The sequence below is a fragment of the Macaca thibetana genome, chromosome 15, assembly GCF_024542745.1.
Source record: "Macaca thibetana thibetana isolate TM-01 chromosome 15, ASM2454274v1, whole genome shotgun sequence".
NCBI classification, from domain to species: domain Eukaryota; kingdom Metazoa; phylum Chordata; class Mammalia; order Primates; family Cercopithecidae; genus Macaca; species Macaca thibetana.
The window spans coordinates 34279728-34298580 of record NC_065592.1 but is presented as its reverse complement, the minus strand read 5'-3'; the positions used below and the strand labels follow the sequence as shown (position 1 = coordinate 34298580).

Sequence of the window (18853 nt, the reverse complement as noted above, 5' to 3'; positions counted from 1 at the left end):
GGCACTTATGAGGGAGTTGTATTAGATGATATTTAAGAAAACTTCTATTTTTAATTGTTTATAATTCTTTAATAGAATTATTTTAGAATTTCAAGCAATATTAACCAATAGCAATGCCTATAAGGATAATCGTAATCATTTATTTACTTTTGAAAGAATTGGAATGAAATGATTAGAAAGATCATAGGGGAGACCCAGGAGTCCTTAATAATATTAAGGTATATGTTTTATTTCTTCAAAACAATGCTATAGCAACGAATTAAGAGCACATACATGGTAAACACTTAGAAATAATCATTTGGCAGTGTGTTGAAAATTGAAGCTGCTACTGCTTTTTTTTTTCCCACATGGCCAATCAGGTAGTCTCTGTTGAGAGCTATTAGGTTCTACAAATTATTCGTCAAGAAAAATATATTGGTTAAGCAAAAGAATTAAATTTTTTTGCATATCTTAACAGCCCCCTCTATCACTAGAGATTAATGATTAAACATTCTCATCAGCAAGTTAGTATTATTAAAGCTAATGGTTTATTCAGAAACTAAAATATATCATGAAAGTTTTTGAAAAAGCTGAGAGTGCTCAGACAGTAAAAATAGATACATAGATAGATAGAAGGTTCAGGTGACTGCTCAAACAAAGTCATTTAGTTTGAGATTTAATTTTTAAAAATAATTTTGGTAAAGCACCTTAATTCTAATCCTGGGAAATAAAATCCATTCTGTAGCCCCAGCCACTCGAGAGGCCAAGGCAGGAGGGTCATGTGAGCCAGGAGTTTGCGTACAGCCTGGGCAATATAGTGAGGCTCTGTCTCTAAAAAAAAAAAAAAAAAAAAAAAAAAAAAAAAAATCCTTGTTACAAATATAATTTGTTATAATAACTAATTTTTTCCAAACCTAAATTTTGTTAAAAAAATTTAATCTTCTTTTTAGGATGGTATCGACAATGCAACATTATTCCTTATAGCAAAGATGTTGACCTAGGAATTTTTATACAAGATTACAAATCTGATATTATTTTAGCATTTCAGGATGCAGGACTTCCGCTCAAACACAAATTTGGGAAGGTCAGTAACAAAAGTCGGCTTCATTTCATAAATAACATATCTCAATTGTAAAGTTTATATTAAGCAACTCAGATATGGGTAAGAATGCTACATACATAATTTTATCACTCAGTATTGACTAGAATGAGTTCAGCAGAAGCCTGTTACCACCTGTAATTTCTGCAGTATCTAGGCAAAAGCAAGAAAATCTGGCTTTCTATTGGGTTGGTGCAAAAGTAATTGTGGTTTTTGCCATTACTTTTGCAGCAACTAACAATAATGAGAAAAGAAGGATCTTGAACTCTTATAGGTGAATGTATTGCTATTATATTAGGCGACAATGTAATATAAAATCAATATAATATATAATATACAATTAATATAATAAGTAAAAATCCCACCCACCATACCTGAAGTTACATTGTTTCTCATGAGTCATTTAATTTATGAATGTCATTATCAACATAAAATATCCCATTGGTTGCTAAGGGATAGAAATATAGAATCATTTCAAATAAGTACTTCAATTTCTTGTTTATCTTATATGTCCTAGGCTATAGCAGTTTGCTCAGACGTCAACCAGGGATAGGTCATTGTGGCCTAGATGAAATCTCCCTCTAGACAATTTGATTCCTATGCCCTAAGCCCATGATCTCTTGCAACCATCTTGTTCTTAATTTGCTTGTCCCCTCGGAGGTGTTATCCTACAAGCAAGTAAAAATATGTTTAATCACCAGAAAATTATTTTTTCCATCATAAATAATTATTTTATTTCACTAAAAAATATAAATAAAATATTTTACTGAGGTCAAAGTCAAGTAATAGAGCTCTAGTTATTCAGCAAACATTTACCAAACATTCACTATAAGTATGGCACTGTCCTCTGCACCTGGGACACAAAGATGAATAAATGATAGTTCTTACCCTTGAGAAACTCACTGTCTAATTGAGAGGGGGAAAGACTGCATAAATAATTATTCAGTGATGAGTGCAGTGGCAGACATATGTATCAAGTCCAATGGGAACATGATTATTTGTATGATAAGTTTTCTTTAGGGAAATATTCTCAGAATTACATTTTTTTACCTTGACTTTTATTTTTTTCTTTTTTCCATGTGTGTAGTATAATGATCTAAACTATTTATGTATGTGGCTATGAGGAATACCACTTAAGTACTTATTGATTGATTGTTATGAGAGACTTATTTCCTGATAGTTTTATTTGGTTATTAAAGGAAATAATATTTCTTTGGTTCTTTTCCTTTTTTAGTCAGAAATCTGCTCTGGAATAGGATGTTCCTATTTTTTTCTGCAGTGATAATTACCATAAATCATTTACTCTGAGTTATCATCAATTGTAAGAAACAACATTATTTTAGATGCAGTTAAGAAATTAAATGATATGTTACTGATGCATCCCAGTTTCAGAGGTGCTTTAACTTGAAAAAATGTGCATCTTAGAATGAATAATCTACATATGTAAAACTTAAGAATCTGTTTCTTTATTTTTCTTTTTAAAAAAAGGTTTTCGAAAATGTATTTCCTTTGTTTCAGTGTGTGAAGGTTTTCATCTTCCCCATAGGTAGAAGACAGCTTGGAACTATCCTTCCAGGGAAAAGACGATGTAAAACTTGACATTTTTTTCTTCTATGAAGAAACTGATCACATGTGGAACGGAGGCACTCAGGCCAAAACAGGAAAAAAATTCAAGTATGAATCAAATAAGTACTTACAAAGGCACTACAGAAATAATTTCAGGAGGTAGAAATAAAGAAGTTACTGAAAATGAAAAGAAAACCAAAAACCTTTTTCAGGACTCCATTATTAGCTAACACTTTTCATACCCATAGAGTCCAGTTATGCCTGTGAAGTGAAAATACCTAGAAGGACGGTTTGTGAGGAGGAAGTGTCCCTGGGTTTGTCAGTCCAAGTTGATGATACAGCTGGTCTATTCTCAGTTCTGAGAGAGAGAATGAGAATGGGAACCTGAAGAGCATGGGTTTTTGAGTCAGGCTGACCTGGGAAAACTTAGCTCCACCCTAATTTGTGGCCTTCAGCTTTTCTGAACAGTAATCATTTTATCTATTACATTGAGTAATTCTACTGTGTGTCAGGCACTATTCTGAACATTTTACATATATTAACCCATCTAATCCTCATAACAACCTTCAGAGGTAGATATTCTGAAGCCAGTGTGATTGCTGTTGAATCTCAGCTCTTTATTTTACCAGCTATATTACTTTCAGCAAGTTATATAACCACCTGCCTAAGTTTCCTCAGCTGTAAAATGGAAATTATAGTAGAAATTGCTATATAGAGTGGTTTTAAGGATTAAAAGAATTAATCCACAAAAAGAGCTTTGAGGAGTGTCAGGATGTCCTGGGTGCTAAGTAAGTATTACCTGCTGTTACTAATACAACTATAGTTGTAATAGTAGTAGTAGTAGTAGTAGTAGTAGTAGTAGTAGTAGTAGTAGTAGTAGTAAAAAAAACTATTTCTCTTCTTAGTCTCATGAGAAGTTTACAGATTAGAGACCTGTATAATCATCTCAATATTAAACTGTTATGTCTATTCTTAGAGAACTTCTATGACAGTGTCACCTTTTTTCTAAGAAAAATAATTTCTAGAGCCAGTATTAGAATCCTGTTATTCTTAAATTTCTTTCTAAGGCTTGAATTTTTTCTCTCACTGACATGATCCGAAACCTGCAAACCTCAAAAGAACTGTTCATTTCCAACTACTACATTTCTGGAGAGAAAAAGCTTCTTTCATTCTGCTTTAACAGCTCTTTATAGTAGCAGTGTTTGGGAAGTGTGAAGTGTTCTGATTATTTAACAAGAGAAATGAGCAGTGATAGAACTGTCTGGACAGATGGTGTGAGTCCCAGATTTTCTATCATATTACTGTGACCTTAAAAGGCAGAGAAAAGAACAGGAGATGGCTGAGTAGAGTAGTTTCTTTGGAAGATTCCCCCAGCCATATGCCATTTTTATTCTTTTCAGCACTATTTACTTTAAGAAAATGTAGTATTTTTAACACTACTATTCCTTGAGGATGAAGAAAAAATGTTTAAAGCTAGTCAAAGGGTCTTTTTAATGGATTTTAAATATTTGAATAGATTATATATTACATAGTTAAAATATTCAAAGAATGTAAAGGGTATGTGTGATATCCATTCTCCCTCCTCTGCCCCTCCTTTTCCTGTTTCTAGTTGCCCTTTCCAGAGATAAACATAATTACTCATTTCTTATGTATCCTTTCAGAGACAAACATATGCTTGTATACATATAGTATTTATGTTCATCTCTCCCCCTTTACGCAAATAGTATTATAGTATATTACACACTGTATGTTCTTTTCCTCACATATCTACATATCTTGGAAAATGTTCCAAATGAGTATGTATAGAAATAGCTGCATTTTATTCCATTGTATGGCAATACCATAATTTATTCAACCCATTCCCTATTGATGAATATTTAGGCTATTTCCAGTAGTTTGCTGTGACCCTCAGTTCTGCGATCACTATCTCTGTTCATATGTCTTTATGCACACATGTGAAACCCTGTGTAGGATAAAGTATTAGACTCAAATTTTGGGGCTAAAGGGAATATAAGCATATTTCAATTTTGATAGATATTGCCAAATTGCCCTCCAAAGATGTTTCCCCAATTTATATTATCAACAACATAGTTTGAGAATATGGGTTTATTTTTTTTAAAGTGCACCATCTATAAAGAGAGTTAAATTTGCTCAATATTTGCCACTAATCAGTAACTAATCAATTATTTGTAATCAGTAACTAAATCTACCATACACCAAATATAGTTGGGAGCACATTAGAATTACTATTGAAACTAATCAGTGTAATGTATCATCTCACCTTCTCCAAAGGTTTTTTTGTCTCTATAATAACCTATTTTTTATTTTATATATAGTTCATTCTGAGAAAAGCTTAATAATGTAGAATGCTTACTATTTTTTGAAAGGCAGAAGAGGAACTCAAGAAGGAAGAAAAAAGATTTTCTTCTAAACTACTCTGCAGGCCTACCAAATGATATCTTTGGTCCTAAAATTTAAAAATATATTAATAGTAATAATAAAGATATCGCTACCAGGATATCTGCTGGCTATCAGGCACTATGATAAGTAGTTCATATATATATATATATAAAAATATATATATATATATATTTTCTGGTTAATCCTCATACTATCCCTGTGGGTTCGGTATTCTCACCTCCAGTTAGACATTAAGAAACTAAAGCTCAGAGTGAAGTAACTTACTTGAGGCTTTTGGCTGTTAATGGCAAGACCAAGATTTAATGCCAGACCTGTTTGACCCTTAAGCCTAAATGCTTTCTTCTTAGAGTTAATAGGTTAAGTGAATGAGTACATCTAATGCATTTAGAACAGTATCTGGCACATTGTAAGTATTGTGTAAGTAGTAGCTACTGTCAGTACTGTATTATTATGACTATTACCATTACTATTATTACCACACTGCACTGGCATGAGGTATAGTACCTTCAGCACAGTGGTAAATTGGATTAGTAATTTTCTAGGCAGGCATTTTCTTCCCCCATCTCATGATACTCATTCTGTCTTTAGTTCTCGGTCTTTTCACTTCTTTATAGGAAGCCCTTCTTTTACCTGAAATCCAAATTCCATTTAAAAATATTGACTGTATTCTTTATTCTGTTTTTCTCCAGCATCCAAATCTGCCAGTAATAAAAGTGATGAATATAATAACTATGCCTCCAGAATGTGAAGTTTTTATCCCTCAACTTCACATTTCCTAAAGATGCTGCCTAGATTTATTTGGTTTTTCTTTCTTTCCCATTTTGAATCAACTGGAATGGGTAGAAACCAGAAGTTTGAAAGGTAATAATAATAGTTAACTGTATTGAATACTTACTGTGAGCCAAGCACTATGCCAGGCTTTTATATGTGTTATCTTATTTAATCCTCACAATAAGTTTATAAAGGAGATTTTATCATAATCACCTTTATTTTATGGATGAGCAAATTAAGGCAGACCTGGGTCAGACCTAGGTGTGTATCACTTCAGAGCCCATGTTCTTACCAGTACACTATGTAATGTCACCATGATCTCTATCATGTTGTTAATACCCCCTCCATGAAAACATTATCAGGGTAATATAGCCACTGCTACATCCTCTAATAGGAAATCTACTCCTTGGGCTAGTAGTGGGTTCCTTATACCTTCTGATAGTTGCAGCTTCTGCTTATTGGATAGATCTTCAGAAAATTCAGATTCATCCTCTGTGAACCACACTCCCATCCAAGTGTAGATCCTATGTAATTTATCACTTCATTTCTGTGAAGTGTATTTATTAACTGCTATGTGCTAAGGATACTAATGTGACTCTAACTTAGTTTCTGCTCTTAAGGATCTCATGATCTAGGCCATGAAACATGTTAAAGTACTCTGATAGCAGTACTGTAATCAAATATGTATAATCCATAGTGTTTTTGTTTGTTTGTTTGTTTGTTTGTTTTGAGACGGAGTCTTACTCTGTCACCCAGGCTGGAGTGCAGTGGCGCGATCTGGGCTCACTGCAAGCTCCGCCTCCTGGGTTCACGCCATTCTCCTGCCCCAGCCTCCCGAGTAGCTGGGACTACAGGCGCCTGCCACCATGCCCAGCTAATTTTTTGTGTTTTTAGTAGAGACGGGGTTTTACTGTGTTAGCCAGGATGGTCTCGATCTCCTGACCTCGTGATCCACCCGCCTCGGCCTCCCAAAGTGCTGGGATTACAGGTGTGAGCCACCGCGCCCGGCCTAATCTATAGTTGAAGTACTGAATCAGCCATATCTAGAAACAATGGCAAAGAAGTGTGGCTTAAAAGTAGAGAAATTTGTTAGGTAGACTTAGGAGAAATGTGGAAAAAGTCCTAAAAATAGGTTTATTTAACTATTTTTAAATTAGTTTATTTCTATTTTTTTAATTTAAAAAATTCTGTGGGCATCTGTATACATAAAGTAAAAGCTTTATTAAGGGGTTGTTTCCTTCCCAAAGGCAGAATTATTAAGTCAAAAGATATGAGCCTTTTAAAGAGTTTTGATACATATTGCCAGGTTGCATTCCTAAAAAGTTATACAAATTTTTATACAGTCACCAACATAAATGAGCATGATTAGTTTGCTATATCATACTGAGTCTTGCATTGTACTCACAGTCATTCATGACTCCCCTGATAGTTTCTTTGAGTAACTTTTTTTTCCACTTTCTTTTTATTATCCCAAGGTATCTTCTATCATAAAACCAGGTCAGTCATTAGTAGCAAGTTACCAACAATTATTACCTTTCTGGCCAGGCACAGTGGCTCATGCCTTTAATCCCAGCGCTTTGGGAGGCCAAAATGAGAGAATTGCTTGGGCCCAGGAATTTGAGACCAGCTTGGGCAACAAAATAAACCCTGGCTTTATATAAAAATTTTTAAAAAATTACCCAGGCATGGTGGCATGTGCCTGTGGTCCCAACTACATGGGAAGCTGAGATGGGAGGATTGCCTGAGCCCAGGAAATCTAGGCTGTAGTGAGTCACATTTGCACCACCGTACTCCAGCCTAGGTGACAGAGCAAAACCAGAAAAAAAAAAAAAAGGAAAGAAAAAAAGGATCATTTCTTTTAACTATTCCTAACATCAACTGGCTTTTAGTATACATCTAACCCCCTCCCTGTCATTGCAGTCTCCCTTTCAAAATCCAACTTTAAAATATTACAGTGCATTTTGAATGTCTTATAGGTGTTTGTTAGACACTTATTATGTAGAGACTTTTATATTTAAGCTTTATCCAAGTGTGATTTTAGCTGAGTGAGCCCAGGAATTAGAAGACCTGAATTAAAATCTGAGTTCTATTTTTTTTGTGTCATATAACCTTCTGAGCTTCAGATTTCTCCTCTGTAAAATGGGAATAACACTGTGTACTTCACAGGGTATAATGCTTAGATTAAATAATGTGTAGTTACCCGATTCAGTGCTTGGCATATAATAGATTCACAGCTGTTTGCTAATTCTAAATTAGGCAGGCAGAGCATAGAAGTCTCATTAGGAAGATTCTTTGCTAGGTAGCAATTAGAAAAAAAAATCATATAGTGAATTAAAGCCTACCAAATGATACAAAGATGAATATAAACTTGTATTACATATAACTGCAGAGAGATATAGTTTACAGGAAAAAAACGTGTAAAGAGTACTGATTCTATGGAAGTTTTCTCTGAAAGTGAGGGTTGAGTCAGCACAATTTGAATGAATATTGTTGAATGGGGAATTGCTCTTAAGTTAGATTTGGTTGCCTCTAGGAAAAGAGACTTAGGGCCATGTAAAGATGATATTGGGCAATGTTGGTAAACTGGTTAACTGCCAGAAGGTCTTGTTGTTTGGTGGGGTTTTTGACTGGATGTAATAAAGAATCGCTCTCATAAGGCTTTTGGTGGAGAATGTAGTAAGACATAAGTCCTATTGAGGAATATTGTTCCTCAATATTCCAGCATGGAAAGCTGGTGTAGTGAGGAAGACTTGGGTGGTTGAGGACCTATGCTAAACAGGAGGTGACTGGAAGAAATGGTGAAAGGACTTAGCACCATGCCCGGCTATGAACAGGGGGAGTCCAAGAAAACTAAGTGTCCAAAATAACATATAAGTTTATAATCTTAGAGCTAGAGAAAAATTAGGAAATAGTGGATTATTATGTTTTTAATTGAAGTATAACATACATACAGAAAGCTATACAAAGCAAATGTATACCTCCAAGAATTATCGAATGAACAAATGTGTGACCAGCACCCTAGTAAAAAGAAAAAAATAGGTGTTTGTCAGCACCCCAGAAACCCACATCATTTTCCCTCACGATCATAGCTTCTGTTTCCCACAAGATAACAGCGATGCTAACTTCTGATATTACAGTTTAGTTTTACCTGTTTTTTTATTTGATATAAAATAAATGATATGTTGCTGGCTTCTTTTCATTCAACATTGTATTTATGAGAACCATCCATATTTTTGCATGTTGTAGCTCTTCAGTCATTTTCTTTGCTGTGTAATAGTTAATTGTGTGAATATATCACAAATATTTATTAAGTCCACTAACCCAAATATTAGTTGGATATTTGGGCTGTTATTTGGGGCTATTACAGATGATGCTGTAGTGAACATTTCTGTACGTGTCTTTTAGTGCCCTGGTACGTATTTATCTTAGTTTGCTCAGGCTGCTATAACAAAATACCATAAACTGGGTGGCTCATAAATAACAGAAATTTATTTCTCAGGGTTGTGGATGATGGGAAGTCCAAGGTAAAGGTACCAGCATCGTCAGGTTCTGGTGAAGGCCCTCCTCCTGGTTGCAGACTGCTGACTTCTCCTCACATGGTGAAAGGAGCAAGCAAGCTCCCTTGGGCCTCTTTTATAAAGGTTCCATTAATGAGCGTTTCACCCTCATGACCTAATCACCTCCCAAAGGTCTTACCTCTTACTACCGTCACCTCGGAGGTTTGGATTCAGCATATGAATTTTGAGGAGACATCAACATTCAAACCACAGCAATGTTTTTCTATTGGATTTACACATACAGTGTGGGATTGCTTGGTCATCGGGTATTCATATGTTCAATTTCAGCATATTGTTTACAAATAGTTTTCTAAAGTGATTCCAAGTTACATTCCAGTATGTTATAGATCTTTCCATTGTCCCACATTTGTACCAACACTTGGCATTGTCAGACTTCTTAATTTGTAACCATTTTGGTAGGTATGTAGTGTTACCACATTTTAGTTCAGATTTCCATTTCCCTGACTTAATGAAGGCAAGTTCATGTTTACTGACTATTTGGATATCCTCTTTTGTGAGTTACCTGCTGAGTGTCTCGTCAGGTTTTTTTAATCTATTTGAGTTTTCTGTCTTTTTCTTACTTGGAAATATCTTCTCCCAATTTGTGCCTTTCTTCTTTCTTCTTTTTTTTTTTTGAGACAGAGTTGTCACCTAGGCTGGAGTGCAGTGGTGTGATCTCAGCTCACTGCAACCTCCATCTCCCAGGTTCAAGCAGTTCTCATGCCTCAGCCTCCCGAGTAGCTGGAATTACAGGCACTTTCCATCACACCTGGCTATTTTTATATTTTTAGTAGAGATGGGGTTTCACCATGTTGCCCAGGCTGGTCTCAAACCCCTGACCTCAAGTGCCTCCTCGGCATCCTAAAGTGATTGGATTACAGGCATGAGCTGCTGTGCCAGCCCTTCTTTACTCTTTTATTTTATTATTTATTTATTTATTTATTTATTTTTTTGAGACGGAGTCTCGCTCTGTTGCCCAGGCTGGAGTGCAGTGGCCAGATCTCAGCTCACTGCAAGCTCCGCCTCCCGGGTTCCCGCCATTCTCCTGCCTCAGCCTCCCGAGTAGCTGGGACCACAGGCACCGCCACCTCGCCCGGCTAATTTTTTGTGTTTTTAGTAGAGACGGGGTTTCACCGTGTTAGCCAGGATGGTCTCTATCTCCTGACCTTGTGATCCGCCAGTCTTGGCCTCCCAAAGTGCTGGGATTACAGGCTTGAGCCACCGCGCCCGGCCTCTTTACTCTTTTAATAGTGATTTTTGGTCAATAAAAAGTTATTTTAATGTAGTTCAGTTTATCTATTATGGCTAGTAGTATCATGTCCTGTTTAAGAAATCTTTCCCTATCTTAAGATAATGAAGCTATTCCTCTTATAAAACTACCTTCTAGAAACTTTATTGTTCTATATGTAGTATGAAGCAAAGATCAACTTTAGACTCTATACTTTATTTGGATTCACTGGCTTTTCTACTAATGTGCTTTTTCTGTTCTAATATCTAATCCAGGATACCACATTGCATTTAGACACTCTACCTTTTGAAACTTTTTTTTGGTCCAAGATTTTAAGCTTATCACTGGTAATACTAGATTATCATACATCATCGCATGTCCTAGTTCTACTCATTCAAGGGCCTTGTGTTGCTCTCTGTTTGAACTAGCTTCTTGGTACCTCTATCTGGAAATAATCTTCTCTTCCTCTGCATTTCTATAGATTTTCTTTTTCTTTACCTCTCTCATGCTTTATTGGAGTACTTTTGCTAATTTGTCTGTCCTTTCTACGTGATAGATAAAATCAGGCCTGGGACATGTTTGGCTAAGTGAGACCTGAGCCCTACATGAAACTAAGTCAGATGCTCTAAGTGTAGTCTACACTGTTTTGTTAGGATGATGGGGTGACACTAGGTTGATGACTTGATCCAACCTAACACTGTTGGAGAATTAAAACCATAGAGTTAAGTTAGGCTAGTTGTTTTCAATCATTCTGCTTCACAAGAAGTTAAAGACTAGAGGTAGTTGTTGAATCCTCACTCATTGTCTGTCTCAGCTTCACAGATTGATACTGTGCTCCTACAGTTGTAACTCCAAGAAACACATTTGTCTTTTTAGTACTTACAGCTGTGAAGCTAAAGGCAAATTTGAATAATTTCTTTAAATGAGTGTATTTAAAACATTGACTTTTCTAAGAATGATCTCATATTTTCTGCTCTGTTTGTGCCTTTATATTTTACAACATACAGATTATGTCTTAGGTCTCCTTAATTACACCTCCAAACCTCTAGTAAGTAGCAGGTGCAAAATTGAGGAGTTGAGGAAAGAACTTTGAATGCATGTTATATGGGAATTGTATACTTATACAATATGTAGAAGTGGCAGTTATTTATATAGCAAGCTTTGTTTTTTTTTTAAGAGAAGATTGCCTCCAGATGAATAAACAGCAAATCTTTCATTTATGTGAAGTAAATTATATTTTTTAAAACTGTCATATAGTTTGCTGTTTGAACATAATTCTATAAGATATTATATAGGTTAGTATTCTAAGAGAAATAAAAGCATGTTTTCAGTAAAAGACTTGTACACAAATGTTTATAGCAGTCTCACTCATACTAGCAAGAAATGGAAGCAACCCAAATGCCCATCTTCTGGTGACTAGTTATAAAATTATGATACATTCAAACAATGGACTAGCACTGAGCAATGAATAGCAATGAAATACTGATAAATGCAGTAACATGGATGAATTTCTAAAACATGATGCTAAGTGAAAGAAGTCAGATAGGAAGAGTATATACTATGTATTTGCTGTTATTTGAAATTACACAGGAAAAACCAGTCAAGAGTGTAATAAGCTTAGTAGTTGCCTAGGGCCAGGGTGGGTTGATTGCTTGACTGCCAAGGGGCACAGGGAACTTTGGACGGGGGCTTGGTAGAAATGTTCTATATCTTGATTATTGTGGTTACACAGGTATACACATTTGTCAAAACTCGTCACTTAAGATGGATGTATTTCATTATAGTTAAGTTATACCTCAAAAGCAGTTACCTCAAAAGAAGTTACCTTAAAAGTTTAAGACTGGGCACAGTAACACAGTATCAGCATTTGGGTAAGACCCGGTGAGAGGATCACTTGAGCCCAGGAGTTCAAGATAAGCCTGGGCAACATAAGGAGACCCCATCTCTACAAAAAAAAGTAAAAACTAAACTTAAAAAAGGTTAAAATGATAAAAAACGGTTTGTGACTTAGAAGACTGATGCTAAGAGAAAAAGGGTCTGAGATCACATGTGGAAACTGAGGGATATATGGGACCAAAAGCAATGAATTTGATCAGGGCAGACCTAATTGTAATGATAAACTTTGAGACTTTCACATATGATTAAACAAATTGGGTAATCTGATAGTAAAAAAGCCTTTTGTATTGATTATGAAAATTGAAATTATAATTTAATTCTTTTAAAAATTATCCATTATTTACAAGGAGAGATCCTGTAAAAACTGTCTGAAGGAAAGCAAGCACAACTGGAGTCTAACTGGTTGTTGAAGCGCTATAGATCTAGTTTTGGGAAGTTATGCAGTTATCTAGAGCTATAGAGTTTTTAGAAGTTACGTAATTATGTCCCAAGGCTTTGTCCTCTGGCATTGAGGAATACTTTAGTACTTGTTTTATATTGATAGTTCTTAATGTAGTCATTATGTATATACATTCAGATATTAAATTATATCAGTCCTTATAGGGTTTAATTTGTCTACTCCTTCTCCTTGATAAAATAAATGTTTTCTTGTTTCTCCTGTGGCACAGATGAGTACTAGTTTGTCACTGGGGCAGTGGTCTTATGGGGATTGCATAGTAAAGTTAATAATAGGATAAATTGAATCATTCAATGTACAGTCGAAGTCAGTAGGAACATGAGGTTTAAGAGGTAGAATTTTACTTTATAAAACATGTATATTCCTTACCCCCCGTATATAATATGTTAAAAGTTTAGGACGGGGGTGGAGAATGGGGTTAATGAAGATCTCAGAGAGACTGTAACCCAGCATAGGCTCTGAAAAGCATGTTAGCAATTCCTCTCCTTTTGCTTTTGTTAACTATGGTGGGATTGTGCCAAGTTTAGTAAAAGAGATGGTTAAAGAAAATACTGGGCAGCATACTGTAACCTTGGTTTTCAAGAGTTGAGTCTGATTCTTAGATGACTATTTAAGGGCAGCGTTGGTGGTAATGACTTATAATTAATATGACACCGTCATTTTCCCTTTGCCACACTTCCTTTGCTCCAAACACAAAGCACTGATGAATATATCTAAAAGACAGAGGTGAGCTAAAAAAAAAAATAGAGTAAATGATGAAAAGCGATATTTAAAGATAATTTACAAATTAAAGACTGACAAGGAGGATAAATAATAAATCCAAGATACTTCTTAAGGAAACCAATATCAAAACAGAAAAATTTTACAGGATACCAGAGAAAATGGGTTGCTCCCAAATGAGTAGCAAGTATACCTTAGCAACAATAGAAGTCAGAAGATAATGCAGTAACATCTTCCAAAAGCTGAGGAGAAATATTTGTCAACTTAGAATGTTATGTGTAATTAAAACTAACATTGAAGAATGACATCAAAGTAGAGACATTTACATTTATAGAAAGACTAAAAGTTTATGCCTTACTGATCTACACTTAGAGACATATGAAAGAACCCAGAAGGAAGACATGATATATATGAAATGATGGTGAACAGAAAAATGCATTAAAAGGTCAGTGAATTTGTTAACCATTGCCTATAAAAAATAATGGCAATTATTATATTAAAAAGAGAAAGGAAGCCAGGCACAGAAAGACAAGCATCACATATTCTCATTTATATGTGGGATCTAAAAGCAATTTGAACTCATGCATATAGCGAGTAGAAGGATGAGGCTGGGCACAGTGGCCCATACCTGTAATCCTACCACTTTAGAAGACCGAGGTGGCCAGATCACTTGAGGCCAGGAATTCAAGACCAGCTTGGCCAACATTGTGAAACCCCATCTCTAATCTAAGTACAAAAATTAACCAGGGATGGTGGCACATGCCTGTAATCCCAGCTACTTGGGAGGCTGAGGCATGAGAATCACTTGAACCTGGGAGTCAGAGGTTGCAGTGAGCTGAGATCACACCACTCCACTCCAGCCTGAGCAACAGGCAAGACTCTGTCCCCCTGCACCCCCCCCCCAAAAAAGGGGGAGGCGCGGTGGCTCACGCCTGTGATCCCAGCACTTTGGGAAGCCGAGGCAGGCAGATCACCTGAGGTCAGGAGTTCGAGACTAGCCTGGCCAACATGGTGAAACCCCATCTCTACTAAAAATAAATAAAAAATTAGCCAGGTGTGGTGGCACACACTTGTAGTCCCAGCTACTTGGGAGTCTGAGGCAGGAGAATTGCTTGAACCTGGGAGGCGGAAATTGCAGTGAGCCAAGATCACACCACTGCACTCCAGCCTAGGCAACAGGGTGACACTCCATCTCAAAAGAGAGAGAGAGAGAGAGAGAGTAGAAGGATGGTTACCAGAGGCTGAAAAGGGGTATGGGGGGAAGGTGGGGATGGTTGATGGGTGCAAAAAGAAAATAGTTATAAAGAATGAGTAAGACTGACTATTTGATAGCACAAAAGGGTGACTATAGTTATAATAACTTATTTGTATATTTTAAAATGACTAAAAGAGTATAATTGATTGTAACACAAAGGATAAATGCTTGAGAGGATGGATGCCCCATTCTCCATTATGTGATTATTATACATTGCATGCCTGTATCAAAACAGTTCATATATTCCATAAATATATACACTTACTATGTACCTGCAAAAATTAGAAATCAAAAAAAGAGAAAGGTCAGAAAACTCTTAACATAATAAGCTGGGGAAGAGGTGATGTATCAGTGTTTAAGGAGTAAAGTATACTCAGTTTCATGTTTAGAAAGCGGGTAGAGATTCTGCAAAAATTTACTTTTTAATAGAGAATGTTATAGTGAAGTAATTATGTTTTAGAATAAACAGTCACTAGGATAGAAATATTACCTAAAACTTCCAAACGAACAGAACAAAAGGGAATATATAAATTTTATCAATCCAAGTGAATGTTTCAGATGTGGAGGAGGGGGTCAAAGAAAAAGAATGGTAAATTGAAACTGTGAAAATAATCATACTATGTTGACAGTAGTCAACACCGTTAACAGTACTTACTATGTCTTAAACACTGTTCCGGGCACTTTACATTTATTTATTCATTCTGTACTAACATCTCTCTGAGGTGTAGGTACTATTATTATCCTCACTGTAGAAATGACAAAATTAAGGCTAAAAAAGATTGATGAGGTAATACAATTAATAATTGATGAAGCCAGGACTTGAGCCCAGGCAGGCTGACTCTAGAGTTCAAAATAAGTTAAATATACAGTTTATCACAATAAATATAAATAAATACATAAATGGATTAACCTAACCTATGAAACGACAAAGATTATCAAATGAGAAAGCAAAATTTAGGTATATAATGCTTGCAAGAGGCACATTCCAAGCAAAGTCACACGGAAAGGTTGAAAATAGGTGCTGCAGAGCACCGTGGCACACATATACCTATGTTCCAAACCTGCACATCCTGCACATGTACCCCAGAACTTGGGGGGGGGGCAGTGGGAAGTGGGGGGACCAAAAAAGAGAGAGAGAGAGAGAGAGAAGTTGAATTCCAGGTGGATCCCATTCCTTTAAAAGGTCACCACCACTCGACTGCCAAGCTGAGCTCTAAAACTGGTATAATAGTATCAGACAGAATAGAATTTTAGAGGGGAAACATTAAAGGATTAGAAGGCTCGTTACAGAATCTCTCAAACAGTCTACCAAGAATAAATAATATTTGTGAGTTTACATGACTAACAATATGGCCTTTAAAAATACAAATTAAAAAACTGATGAAATTCTAATGAACATTTAACATGTCCGCAACTACGGTGGGAGATTCTTATATGCTTTTATTTTTTAAACTGCCAAAGACCAGGCATAGTGGCTCATGCCTGTCATCCTAGCACTTTGGGAAGCCGAGGTGGGAGGGTTACTTGAAGCCAGAAGTTTGATACCAGCCTGGGCAACATAGTAAGACCTCATTTCTACAGAAAACATTTTTTTAAAAATTAGCTGGGCATTGCGGCATGCACCTGTAGTCCCAGCTACTCAGCATGCTGAAGTGGGAAGTTCACTTGAGCCTAGGAGCTTGAAGTTATAATGAACTATAATTGCACACTGTACTTCAGCCTGGCTGACAGAGCAAAACCCTGTCTCAAAATAAAACTGCTGGTTTAAGTAAAGAAGAAATTAGTAAAAATATTGAAGATTTGAACAAAATTAACAGGCTTGATCTATTTGACATATATAAAGTCTTCATCCAGTAAGTGGTGAATACATTTTCTTGTGGGCTATAAACAGAGCATTTACAAAAGTTGATTATATGCTAGATCATAAAGGCAATTTTAAGAAGTTTCAAAGCCTTAATAAGATTTTTCTTGTGTATGTATAATTCTCCATATTAATGGATTAAAGGAAAAAAAAAAACTACATGGTTATTTCAGTAGATAGCATTTATGACCACAATGGAATTAAATTAGAAATTGGCAATTAAAAGACATCTTTAAAATGTGTGAAAACTTTAAAACATCCTCCTTAATAACTCGTGAATTAAAAAGGAAATCATAATACAAATTATAAAATATTTAGGACTTAAAGATGATGGATGTACTACATGTTAAAAATTATAGGCTGAGGCCGGGCACGGTGGCTCACGCCTGTAATCCCAGCGCTTTGGGAGGCAAAGGTGGGCAAATCACAAGGCCAGGAGTCTAAGACCAGCCTAGCTAACATGGCAAAACCCCATCTCTACTAAAAATAAAAAAATTAGCAGGGTGTGATGGCACGTACCTGTAATCCCAGCTACTCGGGAGGCTGAGGCACGAGAATGGCTCAAGCCCGGGAAGCAGAGGTTGCAGTGAGCCGAGATTGAGCCATTACACTCCAGCCTGGGCGACAGAGGGAAACTCTGTCTCAAAAATAAAAAACAAAACATTATAGGCTCTAGTTTAGGGGTAGAAATAAGTGTATTGCCTTAAAAACATTAAGTATGAAAAAGTAGATTTAAAAACAAGCATTCAGCTGAAATAAAAGGACAACAGAGTCAACTTAAGGAAAGTGAAGGAAGGAAGCCAAGAAAAGAAATTAATGAAATAGAAAATAAACATCAAAGACCAACAAATCCAAATGCTGACTTTTAAAAAATTAATTTAAAGACTAGTAAAATAGCAAGATTGATTAAGAAAAAATAAAAATCTGGGATGGTTGGCTTTAGTTTATACTCAGCTGTGTTATATGAACTCTCTCAAAACAAAATGCAATAGATAAGTAGGTCAATAAATGTGATCATTAGTTAAAATGTGAAAATGATAAAATTTTCTAGAAAAATAAATACCAAAATCAACTCAAAAAGATCTAGATAACCTATACTCATTCAACAAATTGAATTAGTAATCAGAAATCCTCCTTTCTCCCTCTTTTCCCTACCAGAGGATACTAAAACCTAGAAGGTTTGCTGCAAAGTTTTATTCTGCCTTCACAGATCAGATTATCCCTATATTGTATAGCTTATTTCAGGCAATAGAAAAAGAAAAAACTAAGTAACTATTTTATGACAGTGATAGCAAAAGTGGACATGGACAATACCAAAAAAAATGTTTAAGGGAAATTACTATCTCAGTGAATACAGTGGAAAAACACTAAATGAATAGAATTTTGTAGTGTGTACTTATTAGTGTAATTCTCTGTGTTATAGATTAAAGGAACAACAACACTACGAGTGTTTTAATAGGTGATATTAAAAGTTTTTGATAAATTTTATAATTAACCCAAAGGAGAGAGACCTTTTAGCAAATTTGGATTAAAAGGAATCTGGGCTGGGCATGGTGGCTCACGTCTGTAATCTCAACATTTAGGGAGGCCGAGGCCGGTGGATCACTTGAGGTCAGGAGGTCGAGACCAGACTGGCCAACATGATAATACCCTGACTCTACTAAAAACAGAAAAATTAGCCAGGTGTGGTGGTGCACGCCTGTACTCCCAGCTACTCCGGAGGCTGAGGCAGGAGAATTGCTTGAACCCGAGAGGTGGAGGTTGCAGTGAGCTGAGGTCGCACCACTGCACTCCAGCCTGGGTAACAAAGCGAGACTTGGTCTCCAAAAAAAAAAAAAAAAAAAGGAATCTGAAATTTCTTTAACCTAATAAAGAGAATATAACAAAAAACTAGAGTGAGCAATCATGTTTAACGATAAAACTTTAGAAGCCTTTCCATTAAAATCAGAAAAACATTAGGAATGTGTGCTAGCCCTGCTTCTATTAAACAATATGCTAGAGGGCTTAGGCACTGGAATAATGTGAGAAGAAATTAAAAGTTAA

The 18853-nt window shown here is 35.9% G+C and overlaps 1 protein-coding gene across 14 annotated transcripts in view; it reads left to right on the top strand.

Annotated features, from left to right (window-relative positions):
* Positions 1–18853, top strand: part of FKTN (fukutin) — a 75014-nt gene that overhangs the window by 42695 nt on the left and 13466 nt on the right. For all 14 annotated transcript variants that reach the window (XM_050761861.1, XM_050761862.1, XM_050761860.1 and 11 more), the window contains 2 exons: positions 930–1063; positions 2625–2752. In XM_050761861.1, the coding sequence (XP_050617818.1) occupies positions 930–1063; positions 2625–2752 (262 nt within the window). The remainder of the gene's footprint in view (positions 1–929; positions 1064–2624; positions 2753–18853) is intronic.